The sequence below is a fragment of the Cinclus cinclus genome, chromosome 4, assembly GCF_963662255.1.
Source record: "Cinclus cinclus chromosome 4, bCinCin1.1, whole genome shotgun sequence".
NCBI classification, from domain to species: Eukaryota; Metazoa; Chordata; class Aves; order Passeriformes; family Cinclidae; genus Cinclus; species Cinclus cinclus.
In genome coordinates, this window is record NC_085049.1 from 69630445 (window position 1) to 69654481 (window position 24037).

Below are 24037 nucleotides of genomic sequence, written 5' to 3' on the forward strand. Positions count from 1 at the left end.
GATCCTCAAAAGTCTGAGACCTGCACAGGACCAAACTTAAGGCTCTGTTGCTTTGTTGTTGTTTTGTTTTTTGGTTTGTTTTTTTTTTCATTTAATAGGAAGCAAAATGGGTCGGTGAGGGTCTAGCAGAGAGTCCCTCCAGTTGAGATTGAGAGTCAACAATCAGAAAAGCATGTATGCCAGAAAAAGCCTTGAGAAGGAAGACCAATAATTGACGCACACAGCCAGGCAAAAGTGAGAACCATCATCTCTAATATAGCTTAGATAAACGTATTTTGACAAGAGATTAATAATTCTGTGTGCTCTGATCATGTAGTAAATCAGTGATCCCTGAATTCATTTGGTTCGCCTCCTGTCAGGAAAAAAAAAAAACAACAACAACAACAAAAAAAAAAGAAACTATCATAGGTTTCTGCTAGAGTTAAGAAGTGATCTACCATCCAGAAGGTGGTGGTGGCTGTGTGGAACAAATTCAGACAGCGGAATGAATTAACAGGGAGGGAACACATTCACTGCAAGGCCAGAGTAAAAGTTCGAAGAAGACCTTCTAAGGATGCTTCTCCGTGAGTACAGGAGAGGAAGTCACACCTACTCTCTTGAGAGGTCTTTTTTGCCATTTGATATCTAAGTCAGGTATTTTGACAGGTTCAGATTGAGAGAGAAAATACAACTCTGCACCTGCCACTTTCTGAGGCATGCTAGAGCATCATGTCCCCATCTGAAGGCATTTGGATGGGACAGAGGTAATTGTGGAAGATCTGCTAATGCAGAGTAAAAATTAATACCATCAAGGTTTATGTGCTTAAAATTTCCCCAAAGGGAAACCAAACAGCAGAAATTATGGGTTGAACCAACTAGCTAATGTACATGGGGATAGGGGAGATTTATTAGCCCCAGACCTTTTATAATTTATAAGGGCCCTGCTTCCCTTCAAATTCTAGAAAATCAGAGACATTAATTTATCTGATTGAGCTGACTCCTGGTTATTACATACACAAGAGTTCCTTTATTGTGGAAAGGATGAAGTTCCTTATGGCTTAATGAACAAGATAAAAAATTCAAAGTTAAAGAAAAATATGTTTGAACACACGTTACAGAAATTGCAGTTTAAATATTTAAAGCACCAAGATCAGATATAAACAAATAAATGGCCCAGAAGAGACTAGAACCCTCACTTTCCCCAAGTGCTCCTTTTACCTCTGCTTCTTTTCTAGGAAGAATCCATTGTCTTTCCACTCACATCAGGTGTGCCTGACCCTCATACAGCCGGGCATCTACATCACAGCACTGTGTGGTGTTTCTGTCTCCAGTCAAGATCATGAATTTGTGGAGTATGTTTTTCCAAGTTCAGCCTCATGAGGCGTATGTTGCCTAAAATGTAAGTGACCTTAATTTGGTTTTGAAATGGAAGGCTGCCAATGTGCATGTTTGCAAATGGATGCACGGGCAGAACTTTTCTGAGGAAATTTTCAAACAAAACATTTTTTGGAATACATAGTACTGAACCCAATGCTCAAGACATTACCAAGCACCCAGAAAAGAAAAATAAAAAGCAACACATGGGGATGTTCCTGAAGTACCTGCCTGACACAAAAGACTGGCTCTCGAGGAGACTTTTATGATAGAAGCATATCAGAGGATATTTATAAAAATGCAGAGAATTTTTGAGGCTTCTCAAAAGACATGCCTTTCTTAGGAGAAATAAAGAAATGAGAAACATAAAATTGTCCAAAAATCTGTATCATGAAAGAGTAGTTTTAAATACAAAGCCATGAGGAAACATGATGCTTTCAGTTATTGAATTTTACCCAGACTAGAAAGATGACACTTAGGACAGACATCAGTAAAGGGAGTTCACCAGGAGTGAAATGAAGCTGTTGGAAGATCTCCCACTGACCAGAAGGGGATGGTATGAGAAAAAAGATCTTGACGTTCCTGAGTATGCCAAGCATGAGAACAAGAATGGGAAATGCATCATTCTGAAATGTTTCTGAATTTTCAGAGGGATGTCCTGTGCAAATCTAAATCATAGCAGACAAGCTGCAATTACCAGTTCAGAAAGAGTGGTTCAAGATGGTTTTTGTTTTCTTTTGGACCAGAGACCAGTGAAAACATTATTCACAATGCTGACAATTAATTCTGTCCCAGCAGTGTCTATATCTCCTTCTGCCCTTAAAACCTTGGGCAGTCTTTGAATTTGTCACCTATCCTATATCTGTAAATAATATTTAAGTATGTGAAGTCCAGCCCTACTCTGATGACAAATTCATCCTTCAGTACCCATTTTTCTTCCCAGCCAGGACTCCTTGGCAGGGACGTGAAGAAGCTCCAAGTCTGCAGAACTTTCTCTTAATGTTTTACATTCATCAACCAAATTTCCTATAGAAACTTAATATTAGAGACATATCCAGCCTAACACACAAAAGGTTTGTCTGCTCTTCAGATGTTTTCAGTCTTCACGTAACAAATCTCTTGCAACTGCTCAACTGAATGACTGACAGAAGGAAGGGCATGAAACAATATGCTTTTTATGTCAATTTTGATTTTATGGCATAGTGATTGCTTTTTAGCAATTGTGGCAATAAATGTAATTAAGTAGCCTTTTGTAAAGAACTATTTTGGTCAACTTTCTTGCAAATCAAATATTTCCTGTGTTTGTTGCACTATGAAATTCAATATGTGAGGTTGTTTAATTCATTAATAAAATAGCAAAATTTAAGACTACAACTGTTTAGAGAATTAGTTCCTTATCTCCACTTGTGAGAGTTTAGATGTTTCATAGGATTACTTTATGGATATAAACCATACCTTTTCTGTAAAGATTTTTGGAGCTTTTTCAACTTTGAAGTAGTTCAATGGAAACACAGAAAAACTGCTTAGAGAAAGTTGAAGTACAGGAGTAGGTGTTGAAGGGAGACAACAAGTTTTTTGAAGGCTTGAAAAATGTCTTGCAGTGAAAAACTGAAATTAGAATTGGCTAGAAATGCTTTGATGCAATGTTTTTCAGCTGATAGTATCTATTCATCAAATTGAAGCTCTGCTGGAAGGGATCAATTTTTATATTTCTGGTTTTGAAATGTTTCCAGCAGCTTCAAAGATGTTAATACACCCTCCTTCAACATTTTCCAAATGGAAAAAAAAAATAAATAAAAAATCAAAACTACAATTTTCAGTTCTAAAAGTCTTCCTCTCAAAATATAACTTAATTATGCCAACCGTCCCTAAACTGAGCCGGAAATATTGCAAATTACCCAAAACTGAATTTATATTTGTTTTCTTCCTTAATTTTTATTTATTTCCGGCAGACCACCAACATTTCCAAGAGTTCTACTTTTTGTCACACTTTGAGAACAGAAAAAAAATTGGCCAGGCTGCCTGACCGTTTGTCTGGTTCAATCTATCAAAGAAAGTTCTTCAGTGAGGAGCCCTACCTCTGGCTGAAAATATTAAATTTGCTTTTGACTGTGCATTGTGTTTGCCTGGCCAGATTTTGGTAGCAGGAGGGGGTTTTCTGTGAGAAACTGCTGGAAGCTTCCCCCATTTCCAACAGAGCCAAGGCCAGCTGGTTCAAGGATGACCTCGGCGAAGCTTCTCAGATACTGGGGTTGCAGGAAAACATTTTTAAGAAGGGAAAAAAAAAATAATCTGCTGCACATCAGCAGCTGGAAGAGGGGAGTTGTAATGTGTGAGGAACAACTCTGCAGACACCAAGATCTGTGAAGAAGAAGGGAAAGGGGAGCTCCAGGCGTGAGTGAGTTACCTCCCACTGCTGGTCTTTGCTGCAGCCCAGGGAGCATCCCAATCCCAAAGCAGGTGAATTCCCAAAGGTGACCCTGTGAGGAGCTCACCCTGTAGAAGGCTCCTGGCAGGATCTGTGGACCCATGGAGACAGAATCCCTTACTGGAGCAGGTTTCCTGGCGAGACTCATGACCCTGCAGCGGGGTCGTGCCGGAGCAGTCTGCTCCCCAAGGTCTGCTCCCAGAGGAAGGGGCACTGGAGCAGTGCATGAGAAGGACTCACTCCCCCTGGAGTTTGTGCAGGACTTTCTCCTGTGGCAGGAACCACACGCTGGAGGAGAGCAGCAGGGAAAGGCTGTGAGGAGTACTGAGGAGGATGGAGCAGCAGACACAGTGTGTGATGAACTGATGCAGCCTCATTTTGCCCATCCCTCTGTGCTACTGGAGGTGGGGGGTAGAGAAAGCAGGAGTGAAATTGAGCCCCAGAAAAAGGGAGGAGTAGGGGAAAGTGTTTTATGGTTTAGTTATATCAGTCACCATTGATTAGATTGGTAACAAATTTATTTCCCCAAGTTAAGTCTGTTTGCCCATGACAGTAATTGCTGAGTGATCTTTCCCTTGGGAAGGATCTTGACCTTATCCTGACCCACAAGCTTTTTGTTACATTTTTCCCTTAGTCCATCTGAGGAGGGGACTGACAGAGCAGCTTCGGTGGGCCTCTGGCATCTGTCAATCCACCCACTACAGAGCATTCCCTGGCACTGAGGTCAAGCAAGAGCCTCTCTCCTTGCTATTAATGTCTGTCATCTGCTGAAACAGAAGGGCCATGTCCAAACCACCCATTAAGAATGATCATTTTCCTATTCTAATTCCCGATCCATGGTTAGGAATTGACTGGGAGGGTATGATCTCCACACCACAATATTTTCTATACATCTTGGCCTTTCTCACGCATTTTCACGAGGAGTGGTCTGTAAGTTCAGTGTTTGTTACTGATAGATGCCCCTGGATATTATATACCAATAAAGAAAATATTCCCAAATTTTCATTTTCAGCTTTCTATATCGTCATCATTCTGCTTCATCTTTCTATCTTCAATTCTCACACGGGCTGGTGAGGTACATACTTTTTCATGGAGCTTATCCATAATTTTTGCTCGTGTGAAAATCCATACAAATACACTCAAACACTCTTTGCACTTTTCCAGCGATTCAGGCCTGTAGCCTGGAGTTATGGATACAAAGTATTAGCTGTTAAACTGTCAAAACTTGTTGTAACAAAGAGCAGCAGCCCTTACTTGAGGGACATTTAAGCCAGGTTTAGTGAATGATTTTAAGGCATAGAAAAGATTCTGTTGAAAAAAAATATAATTTTTTTGGTTATAATATTTCAGGATACTGGAAAAATCAAATGGAAGCATGTCATATAGAATAAAACTCCTAATTAGGGCTCAACTGGCAGTCCTCGTGGTCCACCATCCCCTAAAATAAAAGTGTCCATGGAATTTTGTTGGTATGAAATCTGTTTTCCCATCTTTGGCCAGGCTATTGGATATTCTAAGCAGTTTTGGCAGCAAAAGTCAAATGCAAGGCAGCAGGAGTAGCTCAGTGTACAGCATGATCTCTGTACAGCTCGGGGCATTTCACTATGTTCTCTGAAGCCAGCTGCATTTTCACAGCTGAAATTTAGATACTGATATATCTGTGCTATCTTGGTCTGATAAAGTCTTGGTCCAGAGCTGACAATTTACCCACAGAAATCTCTTATTTATGACAGACTTTATCTTGTTCCTATTTATGCCTAAATGTTAGGTTTTAAAATGTTTCTGAAGCAGTTGGTACAGAGTCACAAGTCTGGCAAATTTTTAAGAAATTTGTGCATGAGCCTAGCAGTTTAGATCTAATCTGTCTTCATGTGTACTGAGAGAAAATGTTGACTGTGGCTTAACTTTTCACTGACGTGTTCTTGATATCCTAAATATATGTTCTAAAGGACTAATCATCAATAACCTCTGACTGAAATTAAAATTGTTGATGTTTCCAGGAGCTGTGTCCTCCGCCTGAAGCCCATAAGTTAAGGGAAGTGTACATTATGCATAAGGAGAAGGCTGTCTACATAGGTGCTTGTTTTCAAAGTCAGAAATCCAGATTTGTGAACAGAATTCTCATGTGTTTGGTTTAAATCTCAGTGGGGGTATTTGTTGTTTGACTATAATAACTTTGCTTTAGCAGAGCAGGTCGGTGTTTCTTTCGCCTACTGATCTCAAAGTCCTTAACCAACAATGGCTGGGAGTTTTTTGGGATTGTTTCCTTACTTCCTGAGAAGGGAACTTCCTGAGAAGGATGTCTGAGTATGTGGTGAGTGGTACACATACTGGCCCTTGGCCTGAACAATTAAAGGAGTGTTTGTGAAGCAGAAATTAGAAGATAATAACATCTTTAAGGTACGGGCTTAGATATCAAAGAGAAGAAATAAAAAGAAAAACTCACAACCTTAAATAGGACTTTAAAACTCTACACAAACATAATAATAAAAACGCTTCTATCTCCTTGCCTTCGTCATTTTTAATTATTTTTCTTTTCTCTGCATGTTTGTCTGTCATGATGTTTTTTGTTTCTAATTCCTTGCAGACGTCTCAGTCAGTCTCTTAGCAGTCGTCGTCAGCTTCTGCGGGCTTGCCTTGCTGGTGGTCTCTCTTTTTGTCTTTTGGAAACTGTGTTGGCCCTGCTGGAGGAGCAAACCTCTCACCTCCAGTGCCAGTAACGTCCCGCAGAGCAACTCCAGCGCTCCTACGGAGGTTTTGGAGAACAGCGAGAAAAAGGAAGTTAAAGAAAATGGGAAAGCTACCACCAAGGTACTGGAAGCTGCGCTGAAAATCAGCCACACTTCACCTGATATACCAGCGGAGGTACAGAACGCGCTGAAGGAGCACCTGATCAGACATGCTCGGATGCAGAGGCAGATCACCGAGCCCACGTCCTCATCAAGGTGAGTGAGAGGCACTCCCACTCGGGGCACCTTTCCCAGGAACAAGTAGAGCAGGAACGCTGCTGAAAATTTCCAGGATCCTGGACTATTCACAGGTTTCTTAGAAGCTATGGGTGAAACATCAGTCACGTGAATGTGAAGGTACATTGTTCTTTGGACAGAATATTCTGAAACATTTCGTGTACCTTCAGTTGCATAATCATTTTAACACATGGGAGTGAGATCTACATCTTCTACTACTTTGTAAAGATAGATGTTGCTACTTTAAGCATTTCCCTTTTGGGTTTTGATTACAGGAAAACATATTTCGGTGTTTTATAATAGAACTGCAAATCTAAATTTTCACAGAGATATTTTTTATAGATAAATCAGTTGGTTTTGCAGATGAAAGTTTCCCTCTCAACAAAATAAATGATAGACTCATTGTTGATGGCACATTTCCTTAAGACATGGTTTGTTGATAATGAAGGAATTAAAATTCCAGCCTAAAAAAATAAAGATCCTTACGGACTGACCTAAAGGCTGTACAGATTCCACATAGGTCTATAAATACATGACAAGCACACAGCATTCCTTAGTGTTTACTTTAGTATTAAAGTGGAGGACACAAACTTTAATTTTGCATTAGGTGCCACTTTATATTGAAAAGCAGTGAAGACATGCAGGGACCTATAGATTCCAATGGGATTTTCTTCAAACACTGTCAGCAAATCAAATGTAATGCAAGGAAACAAACAATGAACTGCAAAGATCAAATCCTGAAATAAAAAGGGGATTGTTTTATAAGCAAAAATTGGGAAAAATTAAGGATAAAAGAGGCACCCGAAGTATTGTGTAATGTCATGAGCTACAGTACAGATAATGTGTAGGAAGTAGCTTTTTTTCTCTAAATGCCATTTGCTAAGGAAACATATGTGGAAAAAAAAATCCCAAAGCCAACCAAATTAAAAAACCCACTAAACCCAAAGAAACAAACAAAAAGGCTCACATTCACAATAATTAGAGGCAAAAGGAGAGGACACATGCTTTTCACTGAGTGGGCACATACTTTGCTGGCCTCCTGGGAGCCCTAAGGACAATGTTTTGCCAGCTCAGTGCACTCATTGTGGTGGTGAGTGCTCAAGTGTTTTTCTCAGCTGTTCCAACCTCACAGAACAGGCAGTGGGAAGCCACAGGAAGCTCCCAAAATGAGAGCACTCCAAGCAGAGGAGGTCTGACTGACTTTAGCAGCCAAAGCATCTCCTGAATTATGAATCTGTCCAGCTGGCCTTAAGCCACATTACCCTGGCTATGCCTGGTTCCTGCTACTGTATCCATCTGCTCAGAACAGCAGCCCAGCATCCAAACCACCGCTGAGAAACATTCCCAAAACACTCGGGTAATTCTGAATTTGTAACTGTTGCACTAAGCACAGAGGAACAAAAGTTGGTAGACATGCATGACAGCCCATTACCCAGCTCACTGCTGCCTGAAAGGATATTAACTGAAAGAGTTTTATCCATCAAATCCAAGAATTCAGACTGCCCGACCTCCCGAATAGACAGAAGAAATAGCTGGCTGGCAAATGGACTTGAATAGTCCCAGAGGGGGGGAAGGAAAGTTCCAGGGATATGCTCCAGATCTACTTCAGGCAGTGAATATATCCTCACAGGTTGATGATTTGGAATGATTTGGACTGAGATCTAAATGAATACAAAATATTTGGGAAGCCAAGGGCAGTTTTACAAAAGCAAAACCTCCTATCCATACCAGTCTTTTCTGTAACTTTGGAGGTTTCTTTTTATCTTGTCAAGATTAGCAGGGTTAAATCTCCTCTGAAAGGGATAGTTCCTGTCCTCTGAGTAAGTGATTGTCCCACCACAGCCAATCAGTAGCAATCAGTAGGTGTTTGGAAACATTACCTTCTTTTAGAGCTTGGTGAAAAATTCTGCATCCTTTCATAAAATGTGTTTAGAATGTCATGCGCCTTAAAAATGACCAAGAAATGGTGATCTTTCTGTTTGTAACCACATTTTATCTAAACCCTGCCTGCCTTAAGGGAGTCCTAACTTAACAGCCCATATTAATTGCTGCTGCCAAGAGTATCACATACAAGAATAAGGCTGGACATTTAGACCAGGTTTCTGAATTATTTCTTGTTGTGTACTAACCCCAGCTGGCAACAACGTACCAGCAAAATGATTGATACCTGACTCTGGTGTCCTTGACTGGGGGTCTCTAAACAAAAAGGAGCCAATGGCAAATGCATGGGTAGCATCTTCTCTTGCCCCATCTTCAATGCAGCACTGCTTTGTTGTCCTCAGGAGTCCTGAGGGATTCAGATGCACCTTCTCCTAAATGTATTCCATTGACAAAGGATCTGAGAGAATTGTTTGCTGTCTGGATTGTCTCCTGTGCACTGATCTCACATGAGCTGGGGCAAATTAAAGCATCGTAACCAGTTCTATGAAGGGTTCTTGCAACCATCAGCTCTTATATATATATATAAATTCTAAAAATAAAATTAAAATAAACATAAAATAAATGAAATTATATTAATTCATTGTAATTGAAGCATGAGGATTTTAATAAGCCAATCAGTACAACAATCAACTGCGCCGATCACATTTTTTAGACTGTGCATTTAACAGAGACATGTTAGGATGGGGAAATGATGCATTACTGTTTAGTTTTAACTACATATTTTTCGTAGTCCCAGATAATATGAAAAGACCTGTTTGCTAAGAACTCTTTAGTCCTTGATACCAACTAACCAGTACACTACAGCAGAAGAGCTGCAGCAGTGGTGCTCATTTGTAAATAATTTTGCTCTGTGTTACTGACAACCACCCTTTCCCATACCTTGTGATAGTATTTCACTGTCACAATAAATACATTTTATTGCTTCTGTGAAAATCCATTCTTCAAACACTCACTTGTATTTCCCAAAGAATATGTTTTTTGCTCTTTAGCATCAGCTGGAGAGGACTATGTTGAACCAGTCAGTTCCCAGGAGGCACAAAGGCAAAAGTGAGGTGCTTGAGTTTGTTAAGGTTAAAGAAAAATAAACTTATCTGTTGATTTTAGTGTTTGCAAGGAGAAATGGGAAGCTTTTGTTCTGTCTAAGTACCACCAGTTATCATGCCCTTTTCTGGATTTGGATCAAAAGATTGTTCTAATGCCATCTAGGAAAGCTAGACCTGAGTCACCCCTCATAAATCTCAAGTCGTATCATAAACCACCATTTTATTCCTCTATTTTATCACAGATGTGGCACTGAGTTGGAAATCAGCTTCATAATGCCATTAGGCCCATGAAAATACAGTTTACATATTAGATTTATATACAGATTTGTTATCAAAATGAGTTTGCTACTCAAAATGAATTTGTTCTGTTATGGAAGGAAAGTCTACTGTAGGAGCACTGCATGTAAGAGTCAGTAGAGGCTGAAGTACCTGGATTTGCAGATGTTGGTAGCTCTGCCACATTTTAGCAACCTGGTTTTCTGACATCCTTGTATGTCATTATCACAGTCATTAGTCCCTTTGTTACTGCAGAACAAAGGAAGATAAATATGTTGCCATGACAACAATGAAACATCTTAATAATTAACAGACCAATTAGCTGTCTTGGTGAAATGCTGTGACTCAGAACAGATACTAGGCACCATGTAATTAGGACTTTGGCTTACTAGAGCAAAAGCACTGCTGATTCCCACAGGGAACAGCCAAATAAATGCATTCTTTTACTCAGTGACATCTCGCAACAATTCAGTAGGGGTTCTGAAGTGCATGAAGTCTGAAAATTTAAAAGTAAGCAGGCACCTTAGAAATCATAGAATTTTGGTCTTATATATTGCTTTGGCTCACATTAACCCAGATTGTCAAAAATGCAAGAGAATTTGAAGAGAAGAGAATTTGTCACGCGCCTGGTTTTGCTCAAACGGATGTTGTACAATCAGCTTCACTGTTTCCCCAGCAAAGGCAGTTTTAGCTGCTGCTCATGTACAACAGGGTTTGAACAAGACGCCCCCATGGCAGGGGGCCTGGAACTGGATGATCTCTAAGGTCCTCTCCAACACAAACTATTCTATCCCTCTGTGATCATCTGGGCATCTCAGTAGTACAGCTGCAGGTGTGAGGAGCACTCAGGGAGTCCTCTCTGCACAGCTTTCCTCAGCTCTGACAGAAGTAGCAGTAACACAGCTCTTCCTGGACCTCATGATGAGTCAAAGATACTAAAAAGATTGTCCCTAAACTGCTGCCTGCCCAGGAATTTACTGCCCTACTTTTTGGGTAGAGTTCAGCTCCTTCCCTGTGTTTTGGCACGCCTATGGAGTTGCACTTCTTGGAGGGAAAAAGCACAAGAACACCTGTGAAACTCCCTGTGGACAATATTTTACTTTTCTGACCAGTCAGGGCCTTTTCATTCCCCATTCCATTCCAATGTGGACATTAGACAGTATGAACTCAGGGAGTTTTAACATTTAAAGGTGAAGAAAATATTTCAACTTTTCTCTCTGCAAAGAAAGGCAGTGTGTTACAAGAGAGGTGTATTATTCACCTCAATTTGATATCCAAACACCTGGATTTTTTTTGAGCTTTTTTTGAGCTACTTCAACTCTAAGCTGTGAAGCTCTCCCTACCCTGTTTGTGTGTTGAGCTAGGTCTCCTCCCTGAACCTAGCAGGACTGAAACAGCTGAAAGGGGAAATGTTCTTGTGTATTATTTAATAGCTGCAGCTTACCCTCTTGTATCTCTGCTCAGCTGAACTGTGGCAGTTTTGTGCTTCATGCCTTCTGCAACCTCTAGTCTTACAGCAAAAAATACAACTAATATCTATGAAATGAGTCCTGGTTGCTTTCAAATGGACAATTTGCATTTCTGATTTAAACAAGGAAACATGCAGCTGTGACACCTCTTGTTTTCAGAACACAACACCACAGGGAAACCAAGCAATAAGGCAAGGCTACATGTGGCATTAATAAGCAATTGATTGCAAAAAGCAGAGGAAATTCTGACAATCGGATTGTTCTGTAATGGCAACTAAGTGTGCTCACAGGAGGAGGTGGTAAGCTTCTGCAGCACAGATTGTTGGGGTAGGGAAGTACCAAGGAAACGTGAAAATGCCTAAAAAATAAACTGGAGAGTGTAGTCATAATGGCATCTGCTGCTGATAAATGCTGTGAAGCTTTCTGACCAGTGTTTTTAAGCTACTCTAAGGTTGTATGGCACACCAGGGATTTGATTTCACTCTTAGTAAGAATGGCACAACTTCCCATTCAGATTCATGAGCCAAGATACGCCCAAAAATACAATGTTTATGCAGCGTTGTATTCAGAATTGTAAGGAGTTTAACATAATGTTTCTTGTTAGTGGTGCAGGAATCAGCCGTTGAATACACTGAACAGCAGACCATGAGAAGAAAAGGGGAAAAAAAAAAAAAAACAATGACAGAAAATTGTTAACAAAACTCTGGAATGTATTGCAAGCAGAACAAAATATTCCCGGTGCTTTTGGAGAAGGCAGCCTGCATCTCAGTGTAGCAGATACCAGGCAGTTATATATAAAATGTTGTAGGATGGCAAAGCACTGTGCTAAAAACCTCCAGACACAGCTCTGCATTTCCCTTTCAGGCACCTTTCATGGTGACCAGTGTGAAGGCTGGTAAATATTTAATTGGAAAAACACCATGGAATACCTCTGAAAACCAGAGAGTACTGATAAAAATTCTGCAAGTGTTTTTTGTTTTTGTTTTTTTTCTGTTTGACCATACTTCACCCAGGGCCTAGCAAAGTGGGATCATGCCATGTTGGAACTGTCAACTTGTTCTGTGAAAGAGCATGAATTCAGTTTCAGCTGCATAGTCTGAAAGCAAAGTTATAAATATTTTTAGTTCTGGGACACTGGGTGTCTCCTGGGTCAAGAAATTAATTCTTAATGATCATTTCCTCTCAAGGATGTTATAACACTTGCAAAACACTGAAGGGGGTGTGGAGAGGATTATTTTTTCAATTCTTTTAAAGAGAGGAGCCCTCATTAATTTGTTCTTATCTTTTTTATTGAGAGATAGTATTTTCCCAGAGATAACCATGGCTTGTTTTGTGTGCCTGTGTGTTTGTGTGTCTGTGTCTGTGTCTGTGTGTGCAGGCACAATTCTTTCAGGAGGCACTTGCCAAGACAGATGCAAGTGTCCAGTGTTGATTTTAACATGGGGACAGACCCAGTTCTGCAAAGGGGAGAGACCACAACCAGCATTGGGAGAATAAAACCAGAACTCTACAAGCAGAAGTCTGTGGATTCTGATGGGCAACAAGAGGATGTGAAAACATGTGGAAAACTTAACTTCACTCTCCGGTATGATTATGAGAATGAACTTCTGGCTGTCACAATTGTCAAAGCCTTAGATCTGCCTGCTAAAGACTTCACAGGAACATCCGACCCCTACGTTAAGATTTATCTGCTTCCAGATAGGAAAAAGAAGTTTCAGACACGAGTTCACAGAAAGACATTAAATCCTGCCTTTGATGAAACCTTTCAGTTTCCTGTAGCCTATGATCAACTCAGCAACAGGAAATTGCATTTCAGTGTTTATGATTTTGACAGATTTTCTAGACATGACATGATTGGGGAAGTTATTCTTGATAACCTTTTTGAAGTCACAGATCTCTCCAGGGAAGCCAATGTATGGAAAGACATCCACTGTGCCACCACAGTAAGTAATGTGTTGCAAAAGCATTAACATCATAGTTTCCCTTCTCTTTTGTAGTTTTTGGCAGTGTACCCTGTTTATCAGCAGAGTCCAAAAAAAAAAAAAAATTAAAAAGAGGGAGCTGTCAATATTTTCCTTTGAGCACAGAGAATAATGCTTGGGAAGATATAAAATTTAATTACTAAAAGATCTTCTGGGAGCATACTGTCATCTTATGGCTCACTGTGTGTACATAATTTACATTTATTAATTAAATGCTACATCCTTTAAGTCATTGCTTAGCCAGAACTAATAACATTTTCCTGTTAGCAAAACACCCTGTCCTGCAAAATGACCATCTATTAAGGAAAAGTGTATTGCTCTTGTTAGGAGATTTTCATAGGTTAGAAAACTTGGTAAGGAAAAGAGTCTGAAGGTGCTTGAAGTGTAAAATGTACTTTGCTGACTGCACTGTGCTTAGGGTCCCCAGTAGCTGTACCTGCATTGCTGCTGGTTGCTAAGAAAACTCAAGAGGCACAAGCAAGAAGAATTAGGAAATAGAAATTAATTTGTTTATTATTGCAAGCAAGAAAAGCAGATCTGTGCACAGGTGACAGGATGAATAACATGCTACCAGGGATCAGCAGTCTCCAGATATTGCTTTGCTCACCTTGAGTTCCAAACTCATCGTCCCTGGCCGGGATTTAAATAGGGGGATAAAACCAACAGTTAAAATAGCAAGGTGTAGGGTGTTTTGGTTTTGGATTTGGTTTCAGTTTCTTTTTAGCTAGCATGGTATTTATATAGAAGTTTTCCCATCCCTGGTTCTGTGGGTGTATCCAAACAGTGTGACTCATCCCAGGGTTTCTGCATGGGCCGGATTTCCGCACAGGGATGAACGGAGGACAGAGCAGTGCTGCACTTGAGTGGCAGGAGCTTCACACCACCCCTTCTCTGCAGCCAGAGACTTCCCAAGCCTTTTTCATGGTATTCATACCTGCCAGACACACAGGCCTAGCTCCGCATGATTAGGACAAGGAGCACTGACATGGCCCCACCAATTTGTGCATGAGCCCTGTGACCCCTGAAAAAGGAGAAATACCTGAGAGTGTAGAATAGTAGAGGCAGTTTTCAAATGTGCATTCACAACAGCAGCTATTTATTTTGACTGCTGGGCCTACCAAGCTGCTCTGAACAGTCTTCAGCACACCTCCAGAAATCTGAATCTGTGTATGCTTAGTTTGATGAAGCTCAGATTAAAGGTAATTTTAAGAATCGTGTTCTCAAGCTTAAAATTGAATCTGTTTAAGGTCTTGGAATAGTAGTCCAAATAATCATTAAAAAAAAATTCTTCTAGCTTTGATATCGTGTTTAATACTTTTCTTAAAATCTCACTGGTCACTTGCAGCAGGTGTGTCTATGAGATTTTTAACTGATAACTAGAACACTTTCAGCAAATAATAATCTCTGGACTGTTCATCACTGGTTTTGAGCAGATTGAAATGCCATACCAGATGATGCATCTGGGGTTGATACTAATGCACATATGGATGAAAATGGTTGCTAAACTTGGCACTGGATCCTAATTCAAGTTTCTTCCTCCCTAACAGTGCATGCAGTTTTAATGCCTAACTCACTCTTATGGTGTTTTCATTTCTGTTAAACTTAAAAGAAAGCATGAGGATTTTGGATTTCAGCCTTTCAGCCAGTATAGTTTGAAGTACTGCATGTGTATGAAAAGGTTGTCTCTACTTAAACCATCAACAATAGGCACATAAAATTGGGATTATCTTCCAGTGTTGGGTAACCTTATCAGCTTTCACAAACCTTACCCTATTCTCAGAGAATCATGTAAGAAACTGGCAATTGATTTTTTTTTCTGGAAAAATAAAGCCTTCCTAGAAGATGTCCAGAAACTGTATGTGCAATGTGCTGCCTTGTGTTTGAGCTGATTTCTGAAATAGTAGTACAGGTTTCTAGTTCTGGCATTTCAGAAACTGTAAATTGAGACAGCCAAACCTTCACATGAATAAACACTCTGAGATATTAACCAGTGAGGACTTACTGTCTCAAACACCAGATATAAAGTTTACCAGAATCACTAACTAGCAGTTAAATGACTAATGTTGGCCAGAATCAGCTGAACTTTGACAAGCCTTGAAAAAGATCCAGCTGGTTCTACAACTGGTGGAAAATAACTCTGATCCAAGCAAATATGCTTTGGTGTTCATAAAGAATCTCTGCAAATCAGGCAGGGTGTGTAAGTGGAGAAGGCCATACCTACCCTGGAGAGCCCAGGAACCAAGATACCATTCTGCAAATATATTCCTCTCATGCTTTTTGGTTCTTCACTTTTGCTCTGTTTTGTTGCATGTTCTGAAAAGTTTTTTTGTCTCTGTTCAGACTTAATTCCTACACCCAGTGGTCTGCTCGCGCTGCTGCTAAATGGTAGAGATGGAAAATAATAGAAGCAATAGATCAAAGAATTAGTCCAAAAACTTAAAAACACCATGGAAGCAGCCTTTCCGCATCTGTGAATCTTCTACATCTCTTCCACAGTCAAGAATTTTCTACTCAGAAGTTAAAATTAGGGTAAAAACAATTCCTATTACCAGTGTGAAAAGAATCTATTCTTATGACTCCAAACCGCAGTCTTAAACACTGCTGGAGAGATTCACCAAGAAAATGGATTGCAACATTTTGCCTGTGAAGGAAATTACCACATGAGATCAGGAGCTTCTTTGTTATGTAACAACCCTTTGTCAGTAGCTAACAGAGTTTTTAAAATATTTGCTTGCACAACCATAAAGAGTTAATTTGGTACAGGAGATGCAGTCTGGGAAAATCGACTGGATGGTTGCACTGAGTCCTTTTGGCTCTAAACCCAATGACTCTCTTTCTATTCATACAATTTTTTCTCTGTTATATGTGGTGTTGAAAACATGCCACATCTTATAATATGTAAGATGTACCTGTTCTAAGTGCTAAAGTATATTAATTTCTTAATGTTAGATTATTAATGTCAATTTAAAGCAAAATCAGTAGTGTAGGAAAAGTATTTTAGATATCTGATATACCCTTAAATTCTGCTTGTACATGGATGATTGAATTTTCAATAAATAATCCATCATTTGCTTCTGTTCACCTGATAAATTAAAAAAAAAAGAAACAAGAAAGAAAGAAAAAAATCAAGAGGCAGCTTTGGACTACCTGTGAAGGTTGTTCAGTATATTGGAATACTGAAGTTCTTGAGAAAATTAATTCATAAGATTAGGGGCAAAAAAATAATATCAAATGGACTGTTTAATCAACATGTGAAGCTTCTGTTTTTGTCAAGTGCTTTTAAGTTTTGTATACATTTCTGAGGTTTTGTTACTATCAAAATATAATGCATACTGTAAAAAAAAGATAACACTTTTTTGGAATTGCTAACAAGCACTTCTAATATTCAGTGTCTTAACATTTTCTAGGCAAGAAGTCCACTGCCAGTGATCCAAAAATTTCTGCATGTAAATTTTGATTAAGTTCCTATAATGCTTCTAAAAATTATCACCTGCTTTGGAAACTTCCTCTAATGCTGTTGCCTAAAAAAAATTAGCAAGTGACTGTCAGAAGGATTTTTTTTTTTTTCTGTAGGTATCCTGTGAAGTCTGTTAGGGTAACCAATTGTAGAAAACTATGCAACTGGGAAAAAAAAAATCAAAGCTCTGAATTTAGAGGAAAGCCATTTCCATTTCCAACAGTGGTAATCTCTTGGGGATCTCAGTCATCAAATTGTTCTTGTAGTCTCTTGAATTATCTCATGTAGACAGATGGAACTTGATTATTATTTAGTTCCCCAACTCAAGGCATTTCAGTGCTGTAGTTTGCTCATTTGTGAAGTGGAATGTAAAAGCAGATTTTGTAAGGACATGGTCTTCGTGCAATGTCCATGGTGCATGATTTCTGTTTCCAAAGCACCTGGAATATAATTGACTAACATCACTGGGGAAGACAGAAGTGCTTAAATGTATATATTTTTAAATAAGTAGGGCAGCAACATTTGTCTCAGTTCATCTGTATCAAACACTTGCCAGAGTAGGAAATAACACAGGTCATTCTGCTGGCTGCTGGTCTCTGTTATGGAAATAGATTCTTCTGATTTCCTCATCAAACAAGAATGAAGCCAACCTCTGAATTTCACCCAGAGCATAATCTTTGCTTTGTTTACTCCATATCCCCTTTTTTGTAAGTGGACAAAGCTTTAGACCTTTCCTTGAGTAAAGCAATAATTGTAGAGGTCTGACAGATGTGCCTTTTGTAGCCCAACTTTGAGGCCACATTTTAAGGATTTTCCTGGTTCTTAATGTTCAAAGAGCAGCACTATGGGGAAATGTTTTATCTCCAGAAATCCAGTGGGCTAAGCCCCACAGGTACCCACCTTCATCAGGATGCACTTATCAATGTTTCTGGAAATGCACCTGAAAGTTTTAACAGAACCTTGAACAAGTGTGAAAGACTCAGAGCTTATCAGTGTAGGAACATTTATCATCTCTCTAATGGGAACAGCCCCTTCTAAGCCAAGAACTGCTGGCATTTGTCATTTCTGTCCAGTGTTAAAAGGGATCCATGGGGCTGCTGCTGCTGCTGCTGCTGCTGCTGCTGCTGGGCAGGTGAGAGAACACTCTGGATCAGTCTTTAGAGGAAACATTTTGGAGACCTTCATTTTTGTTTGGAACTGCTATAAGTCTGGTTTATAACTAGAAAAGATGATGGAGATAGTGTGGGGTTCTGTCGTGTTACTGAAGGCAGTGAAGTTTTCTACTACTATTATTATTATTATTATTATTATTATTGTTATTGTTATTGTTATTATATGTTTCTTTTCATTTAAAACAACAAATTACTTGAATATTTTGATTTTCTAAGGGCAAACTGCTACGTTCACTCTACCCAGAGAGTAATAAATATTAGGTAAATGAAGGGCCTGGTTTCCTCAAGGGATTTTAGTATCTCTGCATCCAGACAGTGCTGTGGGAGCAGGTGCATGACTTGTCTGACCTGCTGTGCCCTGAGAGCTCTCTGAGTTTCTTTCTCACTGCTAAGTCTCTCTGCAGACATTGCACTACAGCTTCAGAAAAGCATCTTTCTATGGGAGGCCATATACGTTTTGGTTCACTCTCCTGTCACAGTTAGTTCACAGAAGCACCTCTGTTCTCAGCTGTTCCTAGGCAGGAATGGGCTTCCTTGCATCCTGGCAAGATGTAAACCCCCACCCAGTGCACAAGACAGATTGTTCTGTACAGAGGGAGCAGCACAAGGAGGGCCCAGGAGGCTTCCAGGGCACTGCTCTGGGCATTCTGCAGTCTCACAGAGTCCTCCCTCTGCCATCAGGGCTGCAACCAGCAGCAGAGCTTCCCCATGGCATTCAGTGTGATGGGTTCAGGCAAGAATTAGCCTCTCCACAAGCAGAGGACTCAGTCAGTACAGAGCAACAGCCACCCTCCTTCCATACTGTCTTCCACAGAGGCAAGAACAAACACAAACTTAATTGATTCATTTCCCAGGGCAGCAGCTCAATCAGGAGCTGGTGATGGCAGGAGGAAAAGAGCTGGGTTTGATATGCAAAGAATAACAGAAGACGAAAATAAATATTAGAGGAGGGGACAAAGTTTCCAAAGGAAAATCCCCTTGAGAGGTGGTAGAATTAGCTCTCCAGTTTGAGCCTCACTGAACTTTTAATAATTCCTGTGATAGCAAGGGTATCATTGGATTCTAAACTCATAAATGAGAAAACAGACTGGTAGATTTCTGTTCTGTTCTTCACTATCATTCTTTTAACTCTTGATATATGCCTCAAAAGCAGAAATACCTTAATACATTCTAAGCTAATTTTCTCAGGGCACATGTTTTCTTTCTCTTTCCGTCCAATTCCCAACATTCCTTGTTATATTTTATCCCTGATTCTTTAAGCTTAATATCAGTAGCTTTTATTGGAAAGTAGAAATACATGTAATATGTTTCTAAACAGAGAAAGAGAAATCTGTGCTATGGGGGAATTATCTTCCTGCAATATTCGAGTAATCCAAAGGTCTAGCTCTGCCAACACGTTTTGCTTTAAATTTGCATGCTATATCGAAAAACAGTTTTCAGAGTTACTAAAGGAAACAGCCAAAAGTCTAGAAAAGCAAATGCCTGAATACCTTCTTAACTAACTAGAAAATTACTGTCATTATTTATTACAGCGGCTTGCACAAAATATAGCAGGAAAACTGAGAGTGAAATTTCCAAATAATCTGTTTAGAAATCAAGTGCAAATGGAATTCACGCTGTCATTAGTATTTTTGTTATGCTACTCTTGCACAAAGTCTTTAAAACATCATTCCAATTACAATTAATAGAAAAGTAGTTCCAGATATTAAAACTGAGATTAAGAACTGAAATTGTTTCTTTGGATTATGATAATCTGAATAATAAATAAAGTACCAACAAGTAATTTTTTGAGGGAATCTAATTTCTACTGAACTATTAATTAAGCAGATACTTGTTATTTTCACCATGTAAATTAATGACAGGCTAGTAACAATAAAAGCATGCAAATTTTCCAGTTTGAGTAACATTTACATAGTTCATTGTAAGAATACATAGCAAGTTGCCATTAAAAGATTTTGCTTGAATTTCAAAATTTGAAAAACTAGTGGAAAAGAAGAAGAAACAAACATCAATGGGAAAATGGTCTAAAGTTCACTTGTGACTTGAGAAATTACACCTTTTCTCACATATCAAGTCCTTATAAGCTTTTTACCCTTGCTATCATAGGAAATCAGTTAAAATGTTGGCATAGAGAAGGGAGACAATGAAAGACTATCAGTACAGGCAATGAACAGTTTTCCCGTTCAGTTTCAGAGTTATGGGGTTGGTATGTGAACATGGAAGGCTCTATAGCCACCTTTCCCACTGAACTTGTGGAGGTTCCTAGTTAAAAGTTGTCTCTTTTATTGAATTTAGTGGAAACAACTGTGAAAATTAATTCAAGTAAGTGGCAGCACAGATTTTTCCAGCAACAGCAGTTTGAAAACCTCAATTTAATTGATGCTCCCCTACAAGTTGTCCAAACTCCTCCTCACATCCTTTCCCTTTTAGCCATATTGTGAGTGGGGAGCACAGTCTCTGTAGAAATGCTGCAACTTTTACAGGCATAATTGTGAAAATGAGAGCACTGGTGTCTATTGGGTATGATAACAAAGAGAGAGAATAGAATCAGGAATTTTGTATTTCTGACTGTGCCAACTCCTGGACTAATTTCCCAAGAGCCCACAGAGCAGAGAATGTGGACAGATCCTAATGGATCCATCCTAATGGAAGTAATGGAAAAATATTATTAGCACATCCATTCATGTAGTTACTGATGTGGCATGAGAATTATGCTCTTTTAAAAAATCTGCATTCTGTAGCTCAAAACCCACAAAGTTCATCAGAATAACTGGTGTGAGACCATTGTTTTCTTTGTTTTATTTTGTTCTAGACCCACCATACCAGAAAATGGATGGGACAGGTAAAATGGTAGCTATGAAACTAGCTGAAGCTGGTAGAGTGCTGGCCAAAGTTTCAGGCCCTTAATGCTGTATGATGGCTGGTGGGTACAGGAGGGAAATAAAGGAAGGAGAGATGTGAGATGTCAACAAATACTTCCATTTGCATAAGTGCAGTTGTGCTCGATGCTGCATTTTCTGTACCTGTGATTGGAAGCCAGTGGGAGGCAATCATTACAATTATCCATAAAGCTAGCTGTCAATTGAAACTCAAATTTAGTTTAAGAAGAAAAAGAAAAACTCAAAATAGGTCTGTAAAAGAGATTAGGTGTCGCGAGAGCTATCTAAGTCATGTGCAATTTTCAGAAAATATGTGATACATGTAAGGCAGTCTCAGGACTATTTAAAAATACGCACAAATGAAAATTACTGGATTGTGTCCTGTGAGTAGTGTTTTGTTTGAGTCACTGAAATGCAGATGTGATTGTTGGGGGCAGTCTGTGCCTTGGTTTCTTTGGGTTTGCTTGTACTGAAGGGTTCCTGTCAGATTACTTGTCTCAACTTAATTATCTAGTGTATTATAAAGTGAGAAAAACATTAATTTTCCACGGCAATGAAATTCTAAACTAAATTGAATCCTATATTTAAATCTCAACTAAAATTGATAATGTTTAAGATCCAGGGAATTTTAAAATATTACTCATGATAATCAATGTGATTAACAACTACTGCCATGAGGAGTTTAAAAAAAGAACAAAACAAAACAAAGTTTTACTATGTTTATAATCTAGGTCTGAATCTGTGTTTTCAGCTCCAAATTTATGAATCTCTAGTGCTCAAATTATCAATAAAAGTGTATGTGTGAAAATGGAGATACCTTGGACATTTTATGCAATGTCCAGTTTCTTATACTCTAATATATATAGGAATACTGTAATTTTAATCTTAATTGTTCAAAAGAAAATTTAGAACGTCACACATTCACACTCCTGTATGAAGAAAGATCAGAAGTCTTGGCAAGTACTCAGAGCAGAAACTGATTTTCTTTGCTCCTCAAAAATGTACTGTAGAATAACAATGGAATGAGTTTGGCAAGCATTTTGAGCAATGCTTCTTTTAAAGTATTTAAGTCATAGTACATAGTCCTGTCTGTATTCTTATTTATCAGCTGAGGTCACACAAACTTTGTGTGAGTATCTACCCAATTTCTCTTCAAAAGGAAATAATAAAGCTTTCAAGTTCATACTCCCATCTTCAAAAATTGCTTTTTCTCTGTTCACCTACACAAGCCATCTCTCTGTAAAAGAAAAAAAAATAGATCTTTTTATGAGCTACCCATGGCATTTCATGATCCAACCCATCTTCGTCAGCTTTTTCAACATGGACCTTTGGTAACTTCGAAGCACTGAAACTCAGGGATCTCTATTTTCGTTTCAAAGAAAACAGTGAGATCTATTTGATATATGGATATGAGAAACAACCATCAGACTCTGAACTCAGAGAGTAATTCCAGTAAGAGAAACTCTGCTTGAAGCAGTGTTCAGATATGTCAGAACTATAAAAAAAAAGACATCACTTGCCACTGTAAAAAATCAGTGGAAATAATTGCTATTCATTTGTTCAAGTTTTATTTGTTTTCTGAAATAGAAAATTGAGATTGATAAATTACTCTGTGGCACTATATTCTGCACTTTTTGTGTTTAAGAAAGGGAGAGGTCAAATAGCTGTATTTGTCCTGTGTGAACTGAATGACCTCAATTATTTTGAAATTCTGAGAAATCTGAAATTCTGGCAAGCATGAAATTTGCCCACAGTGCATGTTCACATGTTTATCAAACTAGTAATTTTCAAAACAAAATCCTAGGAAAATGACTGAACGTGTGAATTGACCAACCTACACTAAAGTCAATATTTTATTACCACTGCAACAGAGATGTTAAAGCCACTCCAGAACTGTATTCTTCAATCTAGTCTTCAATGCAGGGGGGAAAAAACAATAACAAAACAAAATACAAAAACCCCATACCCCGAAGCATGTGATTAAGTCCATCTTTACTCAAGAAAGATGTGAAATATTTGTTTCAATTTAGACAGAGTAATAGCCTGAAGGAAGTCAATAAAACTGTTCACATAAGCAGCTGAAGAATGTGAACAAGAAACCCAGTCTTGTCTTATGACTGTAAGCAATATATTTTTCATCTACACAACAATCATTATTTTAATATGTTTCATTTATAAAAATATTATGCTTGCCTTCTGATGCTAAAACAGCTGTACAATAGATCCAGCAGCTCTCAAGTGAATTTGTACTCTCAGGGTAACTGTAGGTTTGATGGATAAAATATTGAAGCTGAGGTGTTAAAAATAAGCTTTTTAGTATCAGATTTTTTTTAAAAAAGTCCTTTGAGATCACATGAGATGTTTGAGAGTGGTTGCCTTACACTGTGGCTTCCTTACGTGCCCCTTGCAAACTTGTAGCCTAAGCTCTTAATATGCAGTTTTTTTGGGGGGTAGATTGGTAGCAAAGGTGTATTTAAAATTTAATGCAGGAAGAATTTAGGACATAACTAATATCCCAAAACCTAAAGTTTTTTGCAGTGATAGGATAATTTTATAACTAAGAAGAAGAAAAAATAAGAACTGGTAGAAGGTCCCTTTCTTAGGTTGCACATCTCAAGTATATTAGCATCTAAACAGTATGGCAACATCCTTTTGCAGGAGTGCTTAGCACAGTGTCTCAGTATAGAACCTGCCTCTTTATGAGGATTATTAACATTCATGTGGACCCCATCCATCCTTCTGAGTATGTTATCCTCCCAAAAATTGCTGTTGAGCCAGGAGAGCCGTAGGTGCTACACCTTTTTTTCTGAAACAAAGCAACCTTTCAAAGCACACTGAGAGCTGTAAAGAGAGCAAATTTTACAAGCATGTTCTCCTTTTTGAAGCACTTAAGGCAGGATTAGCTTTTTATACACATACCTGTGCAGAAATTATTCTCCTACATAAATCGCAGTGTCTAAAGGGCACATAAATGTGCATGACCTAAATATTTCATCAGACTTCTTTCTATTTGGGCTGATGGAGTATGAGTGTTTTCAAGAGCAGAATTTGGCATTCTACTTTCAGCACCT

At 38.8% G+C, this 24037-nt stretch overlaps 1 protein-coding gene across 1 annotated transcript in view; it reads left to right on the forward strand.

The window, feature by feature from the left end:
• SYT10 (synaptotagmin 10) overlaps positions 1–24037 on the forward strand; it is a 33238-nt gene that overhangs the window by 5469 nt on the left and 3732 nt on the right. The window contains exons 2-3 of the mRNA XM_062491515.1: positions 6369–6726; positions 12855–13419. Of these exons, the coding sequence (XP_062347499.1) occupies positions 6369–6726; positions 12855–13419 (923 nt within the window). The remainder of the gene's footprint in view (positions 1–6368; positions 6727–12854; positions 13420–24037) is intronic.